The 23,043-nt window shown below is 44.3% G+C and overlaps 1 protein-coding gene across 1 annotated transcript; it reads left to right on the plus strand.

Annotated features, from left to right (window-relative positions):
• The first annotated feature begins 768 nt into the window (after positions 1–768).
• On the plus strand, positions 769–21,718 carry MPC2 (mitochondrial pyruvate carrier 2). The gene is made up of 5 exons (XM_081327399.1): positions 769–1,029; positions 13,897–13,937; positions 15,819–15,903; positions 17,418–17,529; positions 21,506–21,718. The coding sequence occupies exons 1-5, from the start codon at positions 924–926 to the stop codon at positions 21,549–21,551; spliced, it is 390 nt and encodes a 129-aa protein (XP_081183525.1). The 5' UTR covers positions 769–923; the 3' UTR covers positions 21,552–21,718.
• The last annotated feature ends 1,325 nt before the right edge of the window (positions 21,719–23,043 follow it).

The raw sequence follows: 23,043 nt of genomic DNA on the forward strand, positions 1-23,043 counted from the left end.
GGCTTTCTGGACGAGAGACCGAGCCGACCGCCTGACGCTTTAAACGTCCCCCTCCTTCCCTCACGCTTATTTATTTATTTATTTGGATTTATATACCGCCCCTCTCCGAAGGGACTCGGGGCGGTGTACAGGGCAATTAAAACACTATAAATAACACATAATGTATAAAAATTAAAATAGAATTAAATTAAATAGCCCTAAACAATAAACACATTCTAAAATTTAATATTTTTTTTTAAAATGAAGGCTACTGCTAAGCTTGTAAGCCGCCCTGAGTCTTCGGAGAAGGGCGGGATATAAATGGAATTAAAATAAAAAATAAAAATTAATAGCCAAGTCTTCAGGTCGCGGCCACGTTGTCGACCCACCGAACATTCAAAGGTGTAAACAAGTCAGGACGAGTTAAAAGGGCGGTTGGCAAAAGGCACGTTCGGCCTCGGCTACCGTTTGAAAGCAAGCTCGTCTTTCCTGAATAAGGTTAAAGAAGCACCCTAAGGCGACATTATATTTCCGGAGCCAATGTTCCAATAACAGAAAATAATTGTGTGGCTTCCCTCGTCATTGCTTCGCGCTCGCTTTGCGAACGTCATAAAAAGCAGACAAGTGTTGACACCGCTGCTTGTCATCGAGGCTAGAGAGAGAGAGAGAGAGAGAGAGAGAGGAAGCCGGTGGTGGCAATAGGAGTGGGTGGCCAATAACACGAAGGACAGCTGTTGAGCCACGCCCCTTTCTCCTTCCAACAGCAAATCGGAACGAAGCAAACCGGGCTCGTCCTACCGCCGGCTTATGTCCGTGGGACGGCTTCGGCTTCTGCTCGGGTCGTGTGAGGCGGAGGAGGAGGAGGAGGAGGAGAAGGACGGCAGGTCGAGTGGCGCCGTCGCTGAATTCGGGGCTCCCGTTGCCGCTGTCACCGGGCGCACAGGATGGCGGCTGCCGTGGCTGGCTTCCGTGCTTCTTACCACCGTTTCTTAGACAAGATCGAGCTTATGTTGCCACCCCGCCTGCGCCCTCTCTATAACCACCCTGCAGGTATTGGAAGAAAAGAGGGAGGGGGGAGAAAGGGGGGAAAAACCGGCATTTTAGTCGCTGTAGGTCAGGGATCTTCAAACTTGGCCCTTTTAATGACTTGTGGACTTCAACTCCCAGAATTCCTCAGCCAGAGTGCCTGGCTGAGGTGTTCTGGGAGTTGAAGTCCACGAGTCATAAAAGGGCCAAGTTCGAAGACCCCTGCTGTAGGTGATCGGTGTAAATGTGTGAGAAGGTGAATACGAAAAGGAAAAAAAAAGTTAAGGTCCTGCAGACGTCCACTTGAAGAAGGCCTGCTTTTAACCAGCCGTCCAGAAAAGTGTTTTCCAGGAAATGCAGGTTTACACGTCCTGGCTTTCGGTTAACCTTTGGAGATGCTTTGCCCCTCCTATTGCAGCATTTACCATAAGGTGTCCGCATGTGGTGTGTTACCCCTATGTCGAATGTCAAATATCTGGCTAGTTTCTGAGGAATTGGAAATTTAAGGCCAATTTACCATGAAGGTTGTTAAGTGACCTTGGACCAGGTACTGTACTTTAATCCTATTTCAATACTTTCTTGAACTCCAAAATGAAAGACGGAATATAAATAAATAACACAGAAGACTTAGAGTGCGTGACTGATGGTTAAACTGATGTGGCATTACATTTTTTTTTTCTCTCAAGAAATTCCGCAAAGTATTCATCTCTCCTCTTGTCTGGAGGACAAAGTTTACAAACAGCTAGGCTGGCCTTCCCAAGTTATTACCCTTTTAGAGTTTTAGAATTAGATTTCTATACATCGTTGAACATCCCAGCTATGTGAGCAACCACCATATAAACTGAATAAAGAAGTTCTCGGAGTTGTAACTGTCTATGGAGATTCTCAATCATCCAGGTCATGGTTGTCCCAAAGATGCTTTTTCCAGTGTTAGAACTGAAGGAACTTCATGAATGAAAAGCAAAATGTTTTCAACAAAAAAAAAGCAAAGTCCAATTGCCTTTTGGAAAAAGCACCTTTAGGAGTTGTAGTTCAAATTCATTTGTTAGGCACTAGGTTGGGGAAAGCTATAAAATATCTGGACAGGGTGAGGGTAACAATCCAATAGTGTCCTTTCTACATTTCAGTGGCAGAAGGGAAATATCCTATAACCTCCTTCCCCATCCTTTCTTAAACCCCTCCCTCTTACCAAAAAAGATGTTGAAGTTCCAATACATTTTAAATCTTATAGAATCATTTATAATTTAAAGTTTGTCACCTACTGCTTCACCTTCGCCTTTAGTTTCAGTAATATAATCATCAAGGAATTGACAAAGGTTGCAGAAAACATAACATCTGTTTGTTCTACTTGACATAGAAGCTTCAGAAATAAGATCTGTTATCTTTATTGCTAGCAGTAAAGAGTGAAAGACTGAATTAAAGCGACTAAATGGAAAGTCAAACTGTCATACAGGAAAAATACAATTGATGTTGTAGCGCTTCAAAATAGTGACTTGAATTGCTGATACTCAGCCTAAAATTAAGGTTCCAAGATAAACCTCCAGAGTTGCTTCATGGCGAAATGGGCGGCAAACACATTTAATTAATAATAATAAATAAATGTGTAACTCTTAGCATCTATTTCAAAAGTTCTCTGGTGAAAGAATGTTAAGTTGCAACAGAAACTTGCTAGTCCAGAAAGGATCATTGCTGAGTTCTTGTCTGTCCAGAAGTGCTGACTGGTGTGCCTGCCCCATGGCTGGTGTCAGAGCCTTGTAAGAAAAACTGACAATGGCTCCTGTTCCATATTATTTTTAAATAAAAGTTGCAAAGGGGAAAAATTATCTTCAACCCCATATTTAACGTAGCAACTAAGTACATCTATTATGCAGCTATTGTTATATTACAGCTGGATGCAAACAGACTTAGAACTTTTCTGTCTTGGGGTTCTGAAATCCTGTCATACTGCAATAACAAGAGCAAATGTATTTTTAAATTCAAAAATGCCTTATCCCGGTTTTGGTTGGTATAGGAGTTGTGGCCATATCTGAACTATGAGGACCTTATAACAGTTATTCATGCCACCATCACCATGTATTGGTTTCATTTCAAGTTGTTTTATATGAGGCTGCCTTTGAAGACCGTCAAGAAATTTGAATTGGTCTCAGATGCAAGTACATAGTTGTTAACAGATACATGCTAGTACAAATAGCTATGGTCTGGCCTTGTGCTGGCTTCCTGTTGGCTTCTGAGAACAAGTCAAACTATTGTTTGGACTTTAACAGCTACATGGCTTGAAACTGGAGTACTTGCAGGAGTGCCTTCTCCAACCAGTTTTATCCATCCCAACTTGTATGTCCTGGAAGAACCCGTTTGTGGTTCCCCAATTCAGTGGGGTAAGAATGGTGGAGGCCTGCAGGCAGTGTCCCCCCCCCCGTGTGTGTTTGTGTGTATGTTTATCTGCCCTTTGGAACTATTTCTTTCAGAAATTCAGTCAGACCTATACTATTGACTTCCAGTAAATTACAACAAATAGTTATTCAAAACAGCTTTTGGACATGAGTTGATGGCATCAGTTACTGATTGCTTTATGTGTAGTTAGGGATTAGTTAATTTTTATTTCTGTGGTTAGACTGTAGACATTTTATTGCATTGTATAGGCATACTATAAACTACAAAGCAAAATTCCTCATCTCACTGATATCACATTCAACTGTATTTGTATCCCTTTGGGTTTATTCACTGGAAGAAAGGGAATGTGGTATGTGTAACAATTACTTTAACAACAAAATGTTATTTCTTTTGTATGAAGTTAGCTTCAGTGTCTCTTCGGTATACTTTTTCAGGTTAGTAGTAGCTGGGCTGTATAAGAAGAGTAAAATTGTTAACAAGATTCTTTCTCAATCACTTGAATGTGAATTGTGTTTGAATATAAGAAGAGATGTGCCTATTTAATCTAGCAGTCTCTCCTACAGTGGCTCAACCAGTATATATGGAAAACTCACAAAAAAGAACAAGAATACACTAACACATTACTGTTTTTCTTCCTTAGCAACAGGTTTTGAAAGGGAAGCTAATACCAGTGGTAGTAAATAAACATACTGGAATAAAAAAAACATTATTTACCTTATTTTCAAACTTCGTAGCTTTTCTTCTCCAACCTATTGACTACTTTGGTTGTTCCTTCAGTAGCTGTTCTCTGTCTTAATATATTTAACATGTGCTGAACAGAACTATATTAAGTGCTCTAACTGTAGTTAGTTGCACCATACATTTATATAAATCATTATTATTCTGGTAGTTGTACTGACTTACTGCTTTTCTCAACAGTTATACAATGAATCATTGTTTTTGCTGAGCTACAGTATAACATCAGGATAGTTATACTATCCTGATGGCACTGTTTTCTTAGCCTTAGTGTCAGTTTCTGTTCAATTTTAAACATATTTTCAAAGTCCATGCCATGTGAACCTGGAACAGTTTGATGGCCTAATTTGATACACTATGACATTTCCCCTAGATTGGAACATAACCTGCAGTATTGGAGAGAAATCCTTTTACTTTTGGCTTGTGAAATATTCTTTGCAGTTAACACTTCCCTTTTTCTAGTACGGTAGTTTCTTGTACCCTACAGACAATCATTTTATTTAAGATGATTACCGTGCAGTGAAAAGTAAAGGCAGTAAAAGAAATTAGCTGGTTTTTCTATCCATTGTAATACTTATTTTAATAGAAAACTCTTTAGAACATCTCTAAGGCAGCAAAAATAACTAACCCTACTGGGAAATAATTTGTGGCTTGTAACAATTAAGAGTATTTATAAAGAAAGTGTCTTATAAAACAATTGCTAGTTATAATTCAAGGTAGCATTCATAATCACCTGGATCAGGACTCACATAAGATAAGTATAGATATACCAAGACATTCTGATATAAACTTAAGTAAATTTATTTATTTATTTATTAGTTGAATTTATATACCGCCCTATTCCCGAAGGACTCAGGGCAGTTCAAAACAGTACAAAAAGAGAATAAAATGGAATTAAATTAGTACAAGCCCACAATGAGGGATTTTTTATTTTTAATAACCGTACCAAAACAAAAACCTGAAATTAAATGATGAAAAAATAAGGGCACTGAATAACAGAAGTTGTGAGAAGCAATTTGTACTCAAAACCAATTCCTATATTGGACATGTACTCAGAGACACATTTCTCCTTGTTCCATATTCACCTTACTAAACCATTATTTTCCTTGCATGTTATTAGTTACTTAGCATTCTAGTGAAAAGTAAAGTTTAAAATCTGACCAGCTCTGATGTATGCAACTGCCTGATCCAACAATATGTATTTAAGAGTGGCACGATGGCTCAGCGGTTAAGATGCTGGGCTGATAGGTTCAACACCCAAGCTCCACACGATGGGGTGAGCTTCCTTTACTCACTCCAGCTTCTGCCAGCCTAGTAGTTTGAAAGCATGCAAATGCAAGTAGATAAATAGATACCGCTTCGGCAGGAGGTTACTGCATTCTGTATTTTCACGCTGGCCACGATGACAGAATTATCTCTCAGACAATGCAGGCTCTCGGCTGGGAATTGGAGATGAGCACTGCCCCTTGAATTGGTCACAATTGGGCAGGGGAAACCTTTAAACTTTATTTTAAAATAACTGTCACAACCTTTATATTTCATCTTATATCATTTAAGAATCTCATGATCACAGCATTATTATTTATGCAAGGGCATATCCACGTTTGCCATGAGTTGTTCACTGAGAACATTTCTTGAATTCAGTAGAGCTTTGTTATCCTCTTTGTCTCTGCACCTACTAGTTAGTACAAAAGATACATACATACCACTAAATTTCAATAGTTTTCTCAAAGATTTAATTTAGAACTGAGTACTTCAGAGTGCTAACTTTAGTTTGCAAGGTGGTATCAAATACTTCTCTAGAATGATGTGAAATATTAATGTCCAGAGCATCTTTAAAATAACAGAAAAGTAGTTTTCTTTTTTAAAAAAGTACACTACTCAGAGATGCAATACACACCCTAGAACAGACATGTCAAACTCGTGACGTCACGTGACGTTGTGCAACGTATCGGGACAGTTTGCCATTGCCGGCAATGGAGTGGGCGCGGCTTCCATGTGAGGTATCTGGCCCGTGGATAGAATATTACTGAACTTAGTGCTTTCCAAATATAATGAGAAACAAACTCCAGCATTCCTGGCACGGCATAGTTATTGGCCATGCAGAGTTGAAATGCTGGAATTTAAAGCACCAGGATGAAAAAAAAAATACCCATGTCAAAAGAGAGGCCAGCTGATGCCTGCCAGGTAGTTTGGATTTCAATGTTCATCAACCCCAACAAGTATGTAAAAGACTGAAGTCTAAAACACTAAAGCATGCTGTTTTGCTCATATTGTCCTTAGGTCCTCGGACATTCAAGGACATTACTTAAAACTTATTCCTAAATAGGAGTTGGACTTACAATTTTTCTGGTCACAAAATAACTTGCAAAATAACAGCTATGTGGATAATCTGATAATCTCTTTAATTTCAGAGAGATTTCAGCTGCCCAGTTCTTGCAATCAGGTGCCACTTCAGTCACAATGGGTTTCTCTGTTTTGGACAATTGTCAGTTCATCATCAGGGCTTACCAGAAGTGTGATTATAACTGCATTTTTCTAGCTAAAACAGAGATAAAGCTTTGTTTTTGTTTTTGTGCCTGGAACTACATCCTTCAAACTGGAAATGGTTTTGAGATATTCTTAGTGTGATCCAACCCTGAAATAGATCTGTTCTCCTCCCCTTAGGACACCACTATAAGGCATTGCATGCCAAAACAACTAGACACAGGGACAGTTTCTTCCCTCATGGCATCACTCTGCTGAACACAGTACTGTTTAATGTCTATGTACATTTACCCATGTTGTATGGCTGTAGCATTATTATCTGTCTTATCTTCTTTACTCCAGTGTATTTTTGGTATTACCATTATGATTATTATTGCTCTGTTCCTTTGCATGTAAACTGAGAGCTTCTGCACCAGAAAATTCCTTGTGTGTCTAATCACATTTGGCCAAATAAAGTATTCTAATGAGTCTAATGTTTCATGCAGAATGCTTACATCTAGAACATCGTGACCTGCTTCTGCTTTGGAGGGTTTACTTCTGGAAAATGCTGAACCCTCTGCCAATAGAACAGTTTTGTATAATGGTCCAATACATTTTATACACCCATAATTACTTATAAATAATATGTGCTCTTTTTTTGGAGGCTTTGTATACAGTCTCCTAACTTTCAGCATGAAAAGCAGTTTCCCTTGCAGCACCTGACATTTCAAAAAGGAAGCCGATTACTCCTTATGCCTTCTCTTAAATATTCTTGCACGGACTTGTTCGCCCTCAGGGGTGCTCCCCCTTCCTGGGTGCGACCCGCCTTTCTAGCTGCTTACGATCTCGAGGAAGGGCCCATTTATTGGGACCCTGAGAGATGGCTGGGCACGGGTAGGGGCCTTCGATGGAAACCCAACAAGAGGCCCCTGGTTAGTTTTCTTTCTAAATTTTTAGGGGGTTAGGGAGGGGGTAGGGTACTCTTTTTGGTTGTTTGGACAAGGGGGGCAGTCCAACAACTTCTGTTCAGGCCAGTGCCAAGGTAGATCGCGGGGGGGAGGAGCGGGGGTCGGTTGCCTCTGGGGCTCCAGGGCTGGTCATGGGATTACCTATTCCCACGACGTTAGGGAATGGCAGCAGGTGTAGGAGCAGAGGAAGGCCTCTCTGCTGCTTACAAGCGGTGAGGCACTCCGACCCTCTGGCTCCGCCCCGAGGTCCCCGAGGAGTGTACTTGAATGCGGACCTGGCTTGCATCACGGAGACTTGGTTGGGCCCAGAGGGCGGGATTCCTCTGGTTGACCTTTGCCCACCAGGTTTCCGGGTGCTACACCGGCCTTGGGCTCAGGGTAGGGGCGGGGGTGTGGCTGTTGTTATGAGGGAGACCTTGTGTCCGCGGGAGGCCACCGTTCCCCAGATAGTCGGGTGTGAGTCTCTCTTTTTGAGATGCGGCCCTGGTGCGCAGTTGGGCTTGCTGCTGGTGTACCTTTTGCCTAGTCACACAGCAGCAGCCCTGCCTGAGCTTCTCGATGTCCTCTCTGGGTTGGTGATTGAGTTCCCGAAATGGGGGACTTCAATCTACCATCGCTGGGAGGATCATCTGAGTTGGCTCGGGTGTTGTGACTCAGGGCCAGCCTGTGGGTCCGACAGCCGGCTCCGATGTATCGGATGACTCAGATGAGGGGGAGGAGGGAGACGAACCGGCTGATGATGGTTTGGAGGCTTTGCAGAGCCCTCAGCCGGGGACCTCTTCTCAGCTGCGTGAGCCCGATAGTGCGGAGGATGATGACCCACAGCTGGCCCTGTTCAAGGACGCCCGACGCAGGAGGCAGTCGAGCAGGAACAAACAAAGAAAGGCTGTGGGACTCCTCGGGAGGAGGCACAGGGAGACCACGCCCTGAGCTCTCAATAAAAGGAGTGTTTGGGGAGGGGCTGGTTGCTGAAAGCAACCCTTCTGCTTGAGGATTCAAGTTCCTGTGTTTTTGTTTCTTGTTTTGTTAATTGACTATTAAATCTTGGCAAACGCTTTTCAGCCTTGGACGCTCTCCAGTCTCTTCTGTTGGAATAGGGGTTTGCCTTACTACAAGGCCGGAAGAGGGCTGGTTCAGAACATCGGGAGTTCATGGCTTCCATGACGGCCATGGACCTGACGCAAGTAATTTCGGGACCGACTCATGAGGGAGGCCACACCCTTGACCTAGTTTTCTTATCTGGACGGTGGTTAGATGATCTTGGTGGGGGCTCCCCAATTGTTATGCTCCTGTCATGGACCGATCATCATCTCCTGCGGCTGGTCTTCCGTTTTGCCACCCCCCGCCGTGGGTGCGTGGAACCAATTAAATGGTACCGCCCCAGACGCTTAATGGATCCCGAGAGGTTCCAGGCGGCGCTGGGGTCCCCACCTGCCTCCCTTGCTCACAGCTCGGCAGATGCCTTAGTGGAAGCCTGGGAAAGGGCAGACACTGAGGCTCTTGACCGAGTTGTACCCTTGCGGCCCCTGACCCGGTGCAGATCCCGTCGAGCTCCATGGTTCTCCGCGGAGCTCCGGGAGGTGAAGCGTCGGAGACGGGGCCTAGAGAGCGGTTGGAGATCCAGCCGATCCGAATCCGACCGATTGCGACTAAGAGCCTATATTAGGTCTTATCTCGCTGCGATAAGGGAGGCGAGGTCTAATCACTTCGCTACCCTTATCGCGTCCGCAGATAATCGCCCGGCCGCCCTGTTTAGGGTGACCCGCTCCCTCCTTAATCAAGAGGTGAGGGAAGAACCCTTGCAGGGTCGTGCCGAGGAGTTTAACCAACATCTGTCGGACAAAATCGCTCAGATTCGGACCGGTCTGGACTCTGACTGGGCAGAGTCTGGCGATCAGGACGCGGGCGGTCTTGTCGATATTACCTGGGAGGAGTTTGATTCTGTGACTCCGGAGGAAGTGGACAGGATCATGGGGAGGCTGAGCTCCACCACATGTTTATTGGACCCGTGCCCTTCCTGGCTGGTTTATGCAGCCCGGGAGAGGACACGCAGCTGGTTCCAGGCAGTTATATCGGCTTCTCTGAACGAGGGTAGCTTCCCCGCCGTCTTGAAAGAGGCGGTGGTGAGGCCTCTCCTCAAGAAGCCTGCCTTGGACCCAGCTGTATTGAACAACTTTTGTCCCGTCTCCAACCTTCGCTTTCTTGCGAAGGTTGTTGAGAGTGTGGTGGCGCATCAGCTCCCTCTGGTCCTGGATGAAGCGGATTATCTAGACCCGTACCAATCGGGTTTCAGGCCCGGGTACAGCACGGAGACAGCATTGGTCGCGCTGGTGAATGATCTCTGGAGGGCTCGGGACAGGGGACATTCCTCTGTTCTAGTCCTATTAGACCTCTCAGCGGCTTTCGATACCATCGACCATGGTATCTTGCTGCGGCGTCTCAGGGGATTGGGAGTGGGAGGCACGGTTTTACAGTGGTTCTCCTCCTATCTCCAGGGACGTTCGCAGTCGGTGTTGACAGGAGGGCAGAGGTCGACCGCGAGGTCTCTCGTTTGTGGAGTTCCTCAGGGGTCGGTCCTCTCGCCTCTCCTGTTCAACATCTATATGAAACCGCTGGGTGAGATTATTCGTGGTTTTGGAGTTGGGTATCATCAGTACGCTGATGATACCCAGCTTTTCCTTTCGACCCCAAACCACCCCAGTGATGCCCTCAACGTGATGTCCCGTTGCCTGGAGGCGGTTCGGGTCTGGATGGGGAGGAACAGACTTCAACTCAACCCCGACAAGACTGAGTGGCTTTGCATACCTTCATCCCGGGTTTATTCGGATATTCCACCTCTTTCTATGGGGGGTGAACTATTACCCCCCGTAGATAGGGCTCGCAACTTGGGAGTCCTCCTAGATTCACGGCTCACCTTGGAAGATCACATAGGGGCTGTGACTAGGGGGGCTTTCGCCCAGGTTCGCCTGGTGCGCCAGTTGCGGCCCTATCTAAGCCGGGATGATCTATGCACGGTCACTCACGCGCTCGTGACCTCTCGACTAGACTACTGCAACGCTCTCTACATGGGGCTGCCCTTGAGGACCACCCGGAGGCTCCAACTGGTACAGAATGCAGCCGCGAGAGTTGTGTTGGGAGTCTCCCGATACTCCCATGTTACACCTTTGCTCCGTGAGCTGCATTGGTTACCAGTTGTCTTCCGGGTGAGATTCAAGGTACTAGTAATGGTGTTCAAAGCCCTACATGGCAGGGGTCCGGAGTACCTTAGGGAACACCTGCTGCCGGCATCAACTTCCCTCCGCCCTGTGCGTTCCCACAGAGAGGGCCTCCTCAGGGTGCCACCGGTCAGAGAATGTCGATTGGTGGCCCCCAGGGGGAGATCCTTCTCTGTGGGCGCCCCGGAGCTATGGAATCAGCTACCGGTTGAGCTCCGGACGGCGCCCGATCTTCGCTCCTTTCGCCGCGAGCTAAAAACATACTTTTTTGAACAAGCTGGCCTGGCCTGATGAGGGACTGGGGGGGGTTGTTATTGTTATTTTATTGGGGTTTTAAGATGTATTAATTGTTTTTAGTATATGGGCATGTATTTAATTATTTTTTAACTTTTGTAATCCTGTATTTTTATTCTTGCCCTGTTCACCGCCCTGAGTCCTTCGGGAGAAGGGCGGTATAGAAATATTATTAAATTAAATTAAATTAAATTAAAAGATTATTACAAAAATTTCATTCATCCCTTGGATTAATTGTAGAAGGTTCTTGGATAGTTTTCAGAAAAATTATTTCTAGTGATCAATATTGTATTTGGGGTTATTTCACTTCACAAATAGCAATTTGCATCTCTTAAATTATATTATAAACCTATGTGATCCCTAAGCTGAGTGATTTTACAGATACAATCTCTCTGGAATAACAATAGAAAATGAAAATGTAAGAGCAGCTTGACCAGGTTCATTGTTAGAAAACAGAAGAAAATACTGTATAAAGTTCTATGACCTAGGGAAAAAAGCAGCTTTATGAATGCATTTTAGATATTTTACTGTACCAAATATTGGGACACTACAATAGCATCTGGGGAAAAGCTAGGAAAATAAGGGGAATTTCCATTGTATAAGTAGGTCTATCTTTCCACCCCCAAGTCTGAGAGAGAATTGCTGGCCTAAGGTCATCCAGCTGTATTTGTACCTAAGGCAGGACTAGAAATCATGTTTTCCTGCTTTCTAGGCTGGTGTTTTAACTTCTACACTAAATTGACTCTCTAAAGTTTACTTTTATAATTTTTTTATTTTTACTGTTTATTTCTGTTCCACTTATGATGATGACCCAAAGCACTTCTGATAGTTCTAGACATGTTTACATACTAGCTGGTTACAATTGAGGTTAATTTCAGGGTAGGAGGTGTTATTTATTTATTTGCATTCACTTATTTATTGTTATACTTCTGACTAGTAGAAAGAGAGTTTACTGTTAAGAGTTTACCAAAAAGATTTTTTTCTATATAGGTACAAATAACTGTTAACATAAGAGGCTGGTGTCCGCCCTCTTCTCAAGAAGCCATCGCTGGATTCCACCCTGTTGGATAATTTCCAACCTGTCTGCAACCTTCCCTTTTGGGGGAAGATAGTTGAGAAGGTGGTTGCACTGCAGCTCCAGAGGTTTCTGGATGAAACGGATTATCTAGACCCCTACCAGTAAGGATTCAGGCCTATATATGGCACAGAAACGGCATTGCTCACGCTTTTTGATGATCTCTGGCAAGAGCAGGATGTAGGTAGTGCATCCATCCTTGCTTTACTTGACCTCTCGGCAGCTTTCGATACCATCAACCATGGTATCCTTCTGGAGCAGCTTCAGGGGTTGGGAGTGAGAGACTTTGTGCTATCCTGGTTCACTTCCTTTCTCTGTGGCCGCTCAGTGAGTGTTAATAGGGGGCGAGAGATCCAGCCCTCGCCCACTACTTTGCAGGGTGTTGCAGGACTCAGTACTGTCTCCGCTCCTATTCAACATCTACATGAAGCTGTTGGGTGAGATCATCTGTCACAATGGACTGAGCTATCATCAATATGCTGATGGTACTCAGCTGTATATCTCAGCCCGTGGTGAGATAAGCGATGCCATGACCTTCCTCTCTCAATGCCTGGAGGCTATTAGGGACTGGATAGGAAGCAACAGGTTGAAACTGAACCCTGGCAAGACCGAGTGCCTCTGGGTTTGGGTTCTTTGGTCCACAGAGAATTGCCACCTTTGGTCTTGGATGGGGTGGCACTGCCCCAAACAGACCCAGTGTGCAATCCGGTGCTTCCCCTGCTCGAATGGCAGGTGGCAGTCATGGTCAGGAGGGCCTTTGTGCAACTGCAAGTTGTGCACCAGTTACGCCCTTTCCTGGACCAACAATCCCTACTCACGGTCACTCATGCCCTAGTCACCTCTCATCTTTTCTATTGCAACACGCTCTACATGGGGCTGCCCTTGAAAAGCATCCGGAAGCTCCAGTTGGTGCAAAATGCAGTGGCCCCCATGGTTTTGTGCAGACTTCAGTGTGCACATGTATTACCTCTCCTGTGGGAGCTGCATTGGTTCCCAATTTGCTTCCGGGTGCAATTCAAGGTGCTAGTTGTCACCTTTAAAGCCCTTCATGACTTGGGACCAGATTATCTGAGGGACCATCTCTTGCTGGTCACATCCACCCCAACCCACTAGAGCTGAGAGGCATGTTATGGGTCCCGTCCCCTAAGGGGATACATCTGAGAAGACCCAGAAGAAAGGCCTTCTCCGTGCTGGCTCCCTCCCTCTGGAACATCATCCCTCTGGAAATTAGACTAACCCCCATTCTGACACTCTTTCGGGAGGCCCTGAAGATGTGGCTCTGCCAGTGGGTCTGGGGAACTGAGAGCAGGATGGAGACCATTGAATCGCTGGTATGAGTGTGTGTGGTTACTGGGGGGTGGGGGATATTTTATTATTTTATTTTTATTTTGTATTATTTTTATTTCTTTTATATTGTGTTTTTATTTCCTATAAGCCACCTTGAGTTGCCATGAGCAAGTAGGCGGTAATATAAATTTTGCAAATAAATAAACATGAAACATTTTCTACAAATGAAGAAAAGCTGCATTATTTAATTCATTTGGGGAAAAAATGTATTTTTGTCATCACAATTCCTTTTTTCTGTAACGTGGATATACTTCATGAATTGCAAGACATGTCAAACTACTATAGAGATTTTACTCAGAGAAATTTAATTGTAACATTTCTTTTGTGGCTTGCATATCAAAATTGTTTTATTGAAATGAATTTAATAGCTTTTGAGACTAAGTAAAATTTTCTCTTGCAGGTCCCAAAACAGTCTTTTTTTGGGCACCTGTTATGAAATGGGTAAGTTGATTTGATGGTTCATACAAAACATACATAATTCTAGTGTTTCCTGTGTTAAAGACCAGTTATATACTTTAACTGTAGTTAGTTAAAAAAATTGGTTTACTGGAAGGTCTCCTGGTAGACAAGCACTTTATTTTCCATAGTCAAAGACCATATTAATCTAATCTTTGAGAAAAAAAATCTTTCCTCTTTGTGTGAAACGTTATCTGAGAACTTGATGAAAAAATTATTAATATCTGTTAGATTTTAGATTCAATGGAATTTCCCAAAGGTCTACATTAAAAAATATTTTTAGTTATGTAGCCAGACTTAAATAAGGAACACATTATAGATAAGTTAGATTCTAACATAATGGTCCTATTAGGAGGGTGGTGTCAAACTCGCTGTGTCACGTTATGTGTCGTGACTTATCACAACACTTTTCTCCTTGCCGGAGCTGGGGTGGGTTCGGTTTCTGCATGAAGTATCCAGCCCGCGGTGTTAGGACAAGATGGCTGACCCATTAATCCCATCTTTTATACAATTTCCTCAACTTGTTGTAAGCCGCCTGGGGTCACCTCTTGGCAAGTTGGGTAACATACGTTTCATAATAAGTAAATAATAAAATCTTCATGTGTCAACTGAACATAATCTGAAATATCTGGGCTGGTTATTTATAGTCCTTTTGGCCATTGTAAAGGAGGTTCCCTTCACTTCCTACTTTCTGTCTCATTGGAATGGGAAAATCTACAATGTCGTGATTGTGGTCAGCATTATCATGGACAATTTGGGCGAGGCGTATCTCACCATTAGTCAGGTCTGCCCATTTTTCATGCCCCTTCTCCCCCCTTGCCCCCCATAAGACCATGGAAGTAGGCTGGAAAGTGAAATCACAAAAATGAGAAAACAACTCTGGTTTGTATGACTCATATATATCGGGATGTAGATTAATTTGAGCCCCAAATCAACATGGTTTTATTTGATACAAGCATGTTAATGCCAGTCCATTGCATTGATATGAAATTACGTACCACTCAAATCCTAGTTTTCTCCTTAACCCAATTTAAAACTCAAAATGGACTGGAACATGTAACTCCAGCTATCTAAATGGCATGCATGAAATATATGATTTCAAACTGAATGGTATAGACCAGTTGTCAGAGTCCATTTATATCATATTCATAAATGTATGTTTAAAACGTCGTTCCTGGATTCTGCCATCTCCCGAGGAGGAGGGAACGAATGTGTATTGAGCCTGTATTAGGCATTTCAAAGGAAAAGAGAAGCCTTTTGAACTGGGGGAACAAAAGGGAGGGTTAGGGCAGGTAGCATCTGGCTTGTGTCCAGGAAGAGAGCAATAAACATAAAAGGTCCTAAGTTCCTTTTCCCACAAGAGGGATGATACGAGGTAAATGATGGGGGACTGACCAAGTGGGGTTAAGGGGGGGTTGAACCGGGAACTCTTTATAAGGTTTTAGTTTGTAGAACAATATTAAGTCCTGTCTTGTATTCCTACCACCAAGCATGTCATAGTAAAGATTCCTTTTCGACTAGATTTGGCTCCAAGAGTTTTGTCTTCCTAAGACGTGGTTTGGGGTGGGTCCTGACACCAGTGGTTCTCAAACAGTTTGGTCTCAGGACCCCTTTACATTCTTAAAAATGATAGAAGACACCCAAAGAGCTTTGATTTATGTGAGTTATATCTATCAATATTTACTGTATTAGGAATTAAAACAGAGAAATTTAAAACTATTGATTTATTTGACTTCAAGGACAAAGGAAAGGACCCCTAGATCATACTTTGAGAACTGCTGGTTTAGACTGTAGCACTTTGGTATTAATAAAAAATGAAAGTACTATTACTGACACATTAAATTAAGCTATTGCTTCCTATTGCAGGGTTTGGTATGTGCTGGAATGGCTGATATGAGTAGGCCTGCTGAAAAACTCAGCACTTCACAATCTGCCGTCCTAACAGCTACAGGTATGTATGTATTCTCTTTTAATTATCTAGTATAGAGGAAAAAAAGATTAAATCATCAGCTCTAATTTAATACCAAGACAAAACTGAACTAACAATTTATTTTATGAAAGGTTTTCAAGCCATATACTTGAAATATAGATATAAAATTTTAGAAATGTTTATATAATTATTAAGTTTACCTGACTGTCTAACTAGAACACCTAAAAGTAGATATATTTGAACCAGAAGTACATTAGTCTAGAAGTTTTGCTTAGGTTAAATACGTAGTCCTTGTTTAGCAACCACAATTGGGACTGGCAACTTGATTGTTAAATGATGCAGTCTCCAAGGCGGAAATTACATACCGCATTTATCGGCGTATAACACACACTTTTTCTTCCTGAAAATAGGGGGCAAATGATGTGTGCGTGTTATACGCCGATATAATGTTAATGACCCATAGTAAATACCGCACCTTTTTAAAATGAGGTGCGTGTTATACGCCGGTGCGTGTTATACGCCGATAAATACGGTAATTGCAACTGTGCTTGTGACTTTACTTTGTCTTTCTTTCCTTTTTCCCTACGCCTCTGGCTTTTGAAATGCTTCACCAGTGCTGGGATAATTAGCAAGAAGAGAATTAATATTTGTATTTACGTTCATTGGAAAGAAGTGCATAACAAGAAAGTAAACAGCCACACAATAGGGAACACACATTGAAAGGAATGCCCTAGTGACTACAACTCCGAGTACACTCAGGCTGGAAGCTAGGCAAACAGCCACTTTATTTGTTATTTCTTGTAATCGTTTCCAATTTTTCTGCCCTATGAGGAGGGAAAGGGGGGGGGAGAAATGGGTCAGGCACAGGACAACAAGTGCTGGCTGTAATGGTAATCACGTGACTGAGGAAAAACTCCGAAGATTGTAAATGTGCACCTTGGTCCCAAAGTTATTTTTTATTACCTTTGTAAATTTGAACAGACAGTGAAGGAGATTTACCTGTATAAAAATTATTGATTTTCAGCAGAGATGTAAGGAATATTGCTAAATTCTATTCTGAAAATTAAACTGGCTACAATCTGTACATTGCTGTAACAGTGTAACTAATTGGTTTACATACATGATTTTTACAAGTGTTAACAGGTTGCAAGTTTCAAACATTAGTTCCTGTTTCATCTCATGATAGTAAAAACGTGAGCCAAAACTCTATGCAGTACTTTATTGCTAGTTCATTGCTGGATAACAGAATTGTTCAATAACATTTTTAATCTGCCATTAAACATATACTTTTCTTGCACCAGCAAATCTACAGATCTTCTGGGTTTTAGATTAAGATAGTAATTCTAGATGGTGCAAGCTTTCATTCAGCTGTAAGGGAAATAGCAGCAATCCTGCAATTACTGAATAAACTTGATGAGAGAGTAGACTGAAAGTGAGCAACTGTGAAGTTTTCCTAATAGATTTGATAAATTTTGAGAATCAAATCATTATTTTAAATTGGTAATAGATCTGTATTTTGTTTTCTAATTCAACAGGCCTTATCTGGTCAAGGTATTCTCTAGTAATTATTCCTAAAAACTGGGGCCTGTTTACTGTTAATTTCTTTCTTGGCTGTGCTGGTGGCTCTCAGCTGTACCGCATATGGAGGTAGGTAATTAGGAAATGTTTGCCAATGTTGTATTCCATTGCTTAATTCTGAAAGTTATATCTCCAACATACCGTATATACTTGAGTATAAGCCGACTCGAGTATAAGCCGAGACCCCTAATTTTACCCCCAAAAACTGGAAAAAGTTATTGACTCAAGTATAAGCCGAGGCTGGGATCCGCCGTTCTGCAAGCCTCCGCCGCCGGCAGAGGCTCAATCCGCCGTTCTGCAAGCCTCCGCTGCCCCATTCTCTCAATGGGAGGCTTGCTTCGGCTGCTTTTCTTTTGGCAGAGCCATCCACACTGGAGGTGGATGGGGGCAGGGCTGGTGCACGTTTTGCCTCTCTCGCCCGGTGGAGAAAAGGGGGCAGCGGGAGCCTCTGGGTGCCCAAGCCATGTCGGAGGGTCTCCAACCTGTGTGTGTGTGTGTGTGGCGGGGGGGGGGAAATCAAATTGGATCTTTTTATTGATGTATCGTACTTTTATTCGGTATTAGGTTTTTATGGATCAATTATGAACACCCGGGGTCCCTCTGCGACTTACGGGCGGAATATCTAACTTCAGAGCCGTCCTCTCCGGCTGCGGTGGCCTGGGGGAGGGCAGCGCGGGGCTCTAGGAGGTACTCAAGATAGTTGGGGGGGATCCAACCTGCCGCGGGGGGTGGGAGTGGGACTTTAGTCACGGACGGCGAGAGGAACCTTCGGAAGGGGAAGCGGGAACGAAGAGAAGATGAGGGTGGAGCGATCGGGGAGCCGGTAACTCAAGTTCCCCGAGTGGCTTTCAGCACTGGAGAAAATGCAAAATCGCTCGAGACCAAACTCGAAGGAATCAGCTGCCGGTGGGAGCGAGGCGATCCGTGCGGTCCCATGACAGCCAGTTGGGCAAGCAACGCGAAGAGCGGCAGGGCTTTATTTTTGCACCGTGGAGCTCCCCCTCCCCCTCCTCCCAAACTCCCCCTCTCTCCCCCTTCCCCCCACTTCCCAGAGCTGAATACAGGGTATTAACTGGCGGCGGAGGCTTGCAGAACAGCGGATCGAGCCTCTGTCGGCGGCGGAGGCTGGATCCGCACTCCGCAAGCCTCTGCCGCCGGCGGAGGCTGGATCCGCGCTCCGCAAGCCTCTGCCGCCGGCGGAGGCTGGATCCGCGCTCCGCAAGCCTCTGCCGCCGGCGGAGGCTGGATCCGCGCTCCGCAAGCCTCTGCCGCCGGCGGAGGCTGGATCCGCGCTCCGCAAGCCTCTGCCGCCGGCTGGATCCGTGCTCCGCAAGCCTCTGCCGCCGGCGGAGGCTGGATCCGCGCTCCGCAAGCCTCTGCCACCGGCGGAGGCTGGATCTGCGCTCCGCAAGCTTCTTCCGCCGGCTGGATCCGCGCTCCGCAAGCCTCTGCCGCCGGCGGAGGCTGGATCCGCGCTCCGCAAGCCTCTGCCTCCTCTTCTCCAAAAAGGCCTGTTGGAAAACTGCACAGAGCAGAAGCGGCAGCCAGGAGCCCACCATCTCTCCTCTGCCGCTCGCTCTCGCCGCTCCAGCCGTGGCGAGCCAAAGAGACGAAAGGCCCCGAGCGATAGGAAGGGGATCTCTGCCCTAGAGCGGGAGGGGGGAGGGAAAGGGGGGGGAGGAAAGGCCCGATCGCTTTGTGTTGAGCTGGTTCAGCTCAGCCGGACTAGGCGGGGCTGCGGCTCCCAGCTGAGGCCGCTGCCGCCATCCAAGTCCGGCCGGCAAGAACTTTTTTTCTCCCCCCCGCAGCGACGAGTAAAGCGCGACTTACTTCCTCCTCCGTGCCCACGTCGCCTTCTCGCCCAACAATCCCAAGTAAGGGGCGGCCTCGGAAAGGGGCTCTAACTTTCCCCTACCGCTCGAACTTATCTTGGAGAGGAAGGCAAAATCGGGAGAGGGAAGAAGAGCGAGGACTGGAGCAGCGCTTGCCCGGCTTCTCTCCCCTGCAGGGAGCGGCGGGGTCGGTTCCGCCTCCGCCATGTTCTCTCTCGAGAGCCTTGTCCCACCCGCAAAGCGCCGCCGCCGCCGCCCCCTTCCTAGCCAGCCCTCAGCCGCTTCACAAGCACCCGTTGCCGGCCCAGTTCTATCAGACCCGCGCGGCGCCACACGTACTCCGTTTACACGGCCCCCGTACTTCCCCCACACGTCCCTTCTCCCGCCTCCTTCCCATAACGGCCTCTACCTACCGGACGGCGCCTCAGCTCCTCGCGGCCGCCGCCGCCGCCCCCTTCCTAGCCAGCCCTCAGCCGCTTCACAAGCACCCGTTGCCGGCCTAGTTCTATCAGACCTGCGCGGCGCCGCACGTACTCCGTTTACACGGCCCCCGTACTTCCCCCACACGTCCATCGTAGGGCAGCCAGGCAGCGGAAAGAAGCAGGCAGGCAGGGCGCGGAGGTCCGGAGACCTGCCGACGTTTGGGGAGGTTTGGGGAGGTGCGCGCGCACCTCCCCAAACCTCCCCAAACTTCGGCAGGTCTCCGGACGGCAGCGGCTTGGGAGAGGTGCGCGCGATCCCGGAAGCACCGAAGCCTCGGCCGCGCGCAAGTCCTCGGTAAGTTCTTTTTTTTTTGTTCACTGGAGTATAAGCCGAAGTGGATTTTTTCAGCCCAAAAAGTGGGCTGAAAAATTCGGCTTATACTCAAGTATATACGGTATTTAAAAATAAGAAAGACTGTATGATAGGACCAGAGAAGGAGGGGGGAAGGGGGAGCCTTCCCAACCATTTTTCCCCATGTTGGTGTCTGATCCTATTCCCAACTATTATTATAGGGAGTTGGGGCTGGTCAGTATTAGAGATATGTAAAAAGTAATTCCTGTTTTTTTTAAACAACGACAACAAAAACTGTCCAACAAGGAATGGAAGCATTAGGTGCCTTATTAGCTGATACTGTAATCTTTGGTTCTCCTTTGTTCAGCTCATCTGAACTAGTAGTAGTAGTATCTCTAGGATAGGATTAGTTGGTTCCTTAGCAGGCCAGTCTTTGAAAGCCTACTATAACAGTCCTGGTTCAATAGAAGTGATTTTTCTTAGGCTGCTAGTAGATAATATTTCAGTTATCTAGATTTATTCAAACCCATTGTTTTCCTTGCATAATGCAAATTGATGACCTGGTAGAAACTATCTTGCTCCTCTTTGCTTTGAACATTGCCTATTTTAAACATAAAAGTCCTTGGGAAAACGTTGGTCTGCTTTTTCTACTGATTACTCTCATTTTATGCAATCCATACGGTATGTGTTACTCATCTTCTGTTTAGTAACAATATTGTTGGAGCAGGTGGCAAGAGCTAGGAAATTCTGACATATCCTGAAAAAGCTAAATAGGACTAGATCTTTTTTGTATCTGGATAGGGGAATACCAGAAGATTCCAAGGATATAGGCTATATTGGGATGTGAAAAAAATATCTCAGTAGAAAATGGAAAACCACTTATTTTGAGGGTTCATCTTGCTAAAAGTACTGCACTGTTATAAACCACTTTCTACTAATTGAAAATACATATTTATAGCAAGCTTAAGTGATATAATTTTAGATTGTGCAGTGGCATTTTTGAATTAATATGAAGCTGAACTTTCCTAACAAGTCATGCTATTACAAGGAAACATGTATGTGCACAAATAAACTTTGCCATCTAGTTTGATTTAAAATAGGACCTGCCAGATATGAACTGCAAAAGTTCATACATTTACCTGATCTAGCAAAAAATACAAATGTTTTCCTGACATATAATGGTGGTCCAGATTTTTGCAGTCCAGATCCGATAGCCTTCCTTAAATGGAATATATAATAAAACCTCTCTCTTGAATTAAATTACAAGCAAATTAAAATCAATGCAGTTTAGTTTTAGTTCGTATTGCATATCAACCATGTTTTTAAAGAACTGATAGGAAAAACAAAGAAAACTGTAATTTCTGATTTAATGCAATGGTTTTTTCTTCTTCACAACATGTTGGCAATATTGAATAATTTGTATTCTCCTTTTCTGACAGGTATAACCAAGAATTAAAAGCCAAGGAACTGGAAAAGCAGCAGTAGACATTCTAGTTAATTTCTTCTAATCTCAATGTAAACTACTTCCTAAGGGACCTAGTTTTAATCCTGTTCAGTTGCCTAGTGTGAATTTTTACTAAAAGTGATAGAGCATGCTTTTCTATAAAGATAGAAAGCAGCCTCTTTGCATTTAAATAAATTCTTTTAATAAGCTCCAAGTCTCTTCTTAAGCCCAAACGCAACTGATGCATGTATTTTTAAGGACAGAAGCAAGATGACTTTTCCGACTCTCAGAAACCAGAATTTGAAGGGGGAAAATGTGATTTAGGGGATTCAGGGGTCTCACATATCTTTCACCAGCAACTTAAATATAATCTTTCCCAGGCTCAGGGAACTGCCACTTCATAATCAGAAAAAGACATATTAGGTTTCAGGAGGTGCTGACATATGCATAGATGCCAAATATAATTTCTTCTTCAACATTGCTGCAGTCTTAATAGCTATAGATCCAATGGCCCAAACAGCACAAACTACTGGAAAACTGGGGACAGGGCAGGACCGAATTCATATATTTTTCTATATTTTAGAAATGCTCACTTTTTCAAAATATGAAAATTCATCAGAATCAGTATCATATTTTTTTTTTAAAAAAGTGCTTTGTGGAAGATTGGGATTATGTTATATTTTGTTTTTACATAGCTAGAGAAATGTTACTTTTTCAGAGTGCTCCTGAACTTCATTGGCCCAGAGACAAACTTCGATTACTGCAATGGATCCTACACCACATGTGTGCTTGTGCTATAGCACCGTTGCTTGAGCTGCATTGGTTTCCATTTGTTTTCCAAGTACAATTCAAGGTGCCGGTTATCACTTTTAAAGCCCTACATGGCACAGGGCCAGATTATTTGCCCAACTGCCTCTCCCTTAGGATATCCTATCTGTCCATCCCATTAGATTAGATAGGGGACACTTTAGGGGCCTTCCCTCAAACATTGCCACCTAGTTGGGTCCTGGGAGCATGCTTTCCATATAGCTGCCCCTGCCCTTTGAAACAGCCTCTCAGCTGAGATGAGGGAGGCCTTGAAGACCCGATTCTTCCCTTAGGCATTAGGGTAGGATGGGGCTATGTCATGGGATTAGTAGGATGGGTTACTATAGTGCCTTGTTGGGATTTTATTTTTATTGGTTTTGCTATGAGCCACCTAGGATTAATATGCAGGATAAGCAGCCAGTTAAGTTCTTTAAATAAAAAAACTGAGATCGCCGGCCTATGTTTTGCTAATTCTAGGCCTGTGCTATTCCTTCCTCTGTCTTAAATTGCATATCTTTGCTCCAGTTATCTTGCTGCTGCTTCTCATCATAGTTACATTTATTTCTGGTATAACTCATCATGATTTCCAAGCCCTCCTGCTTACCTGGTAATATCAGTGGAGTCTTTTTTTCTTCTCTTCCCCTTCCTTGGATAGACAGCAGCTTTTCAGAATAAAGCAATTGTATATAACAATACTGCCTTGCCTGATTGTATGGATGTATGGGT

Source organism: Vipera berus, assembly GCF_964194415.1.
Source record: "Vipera berus genome assembly, chromosome: 4".
In the NCBI taxonomy this organism is placed as follows: Eukaryota; Metazoa; Chordata; class Lepidosauria; order Squamata; family Viperidae; genus Vipera; species Vipera berus.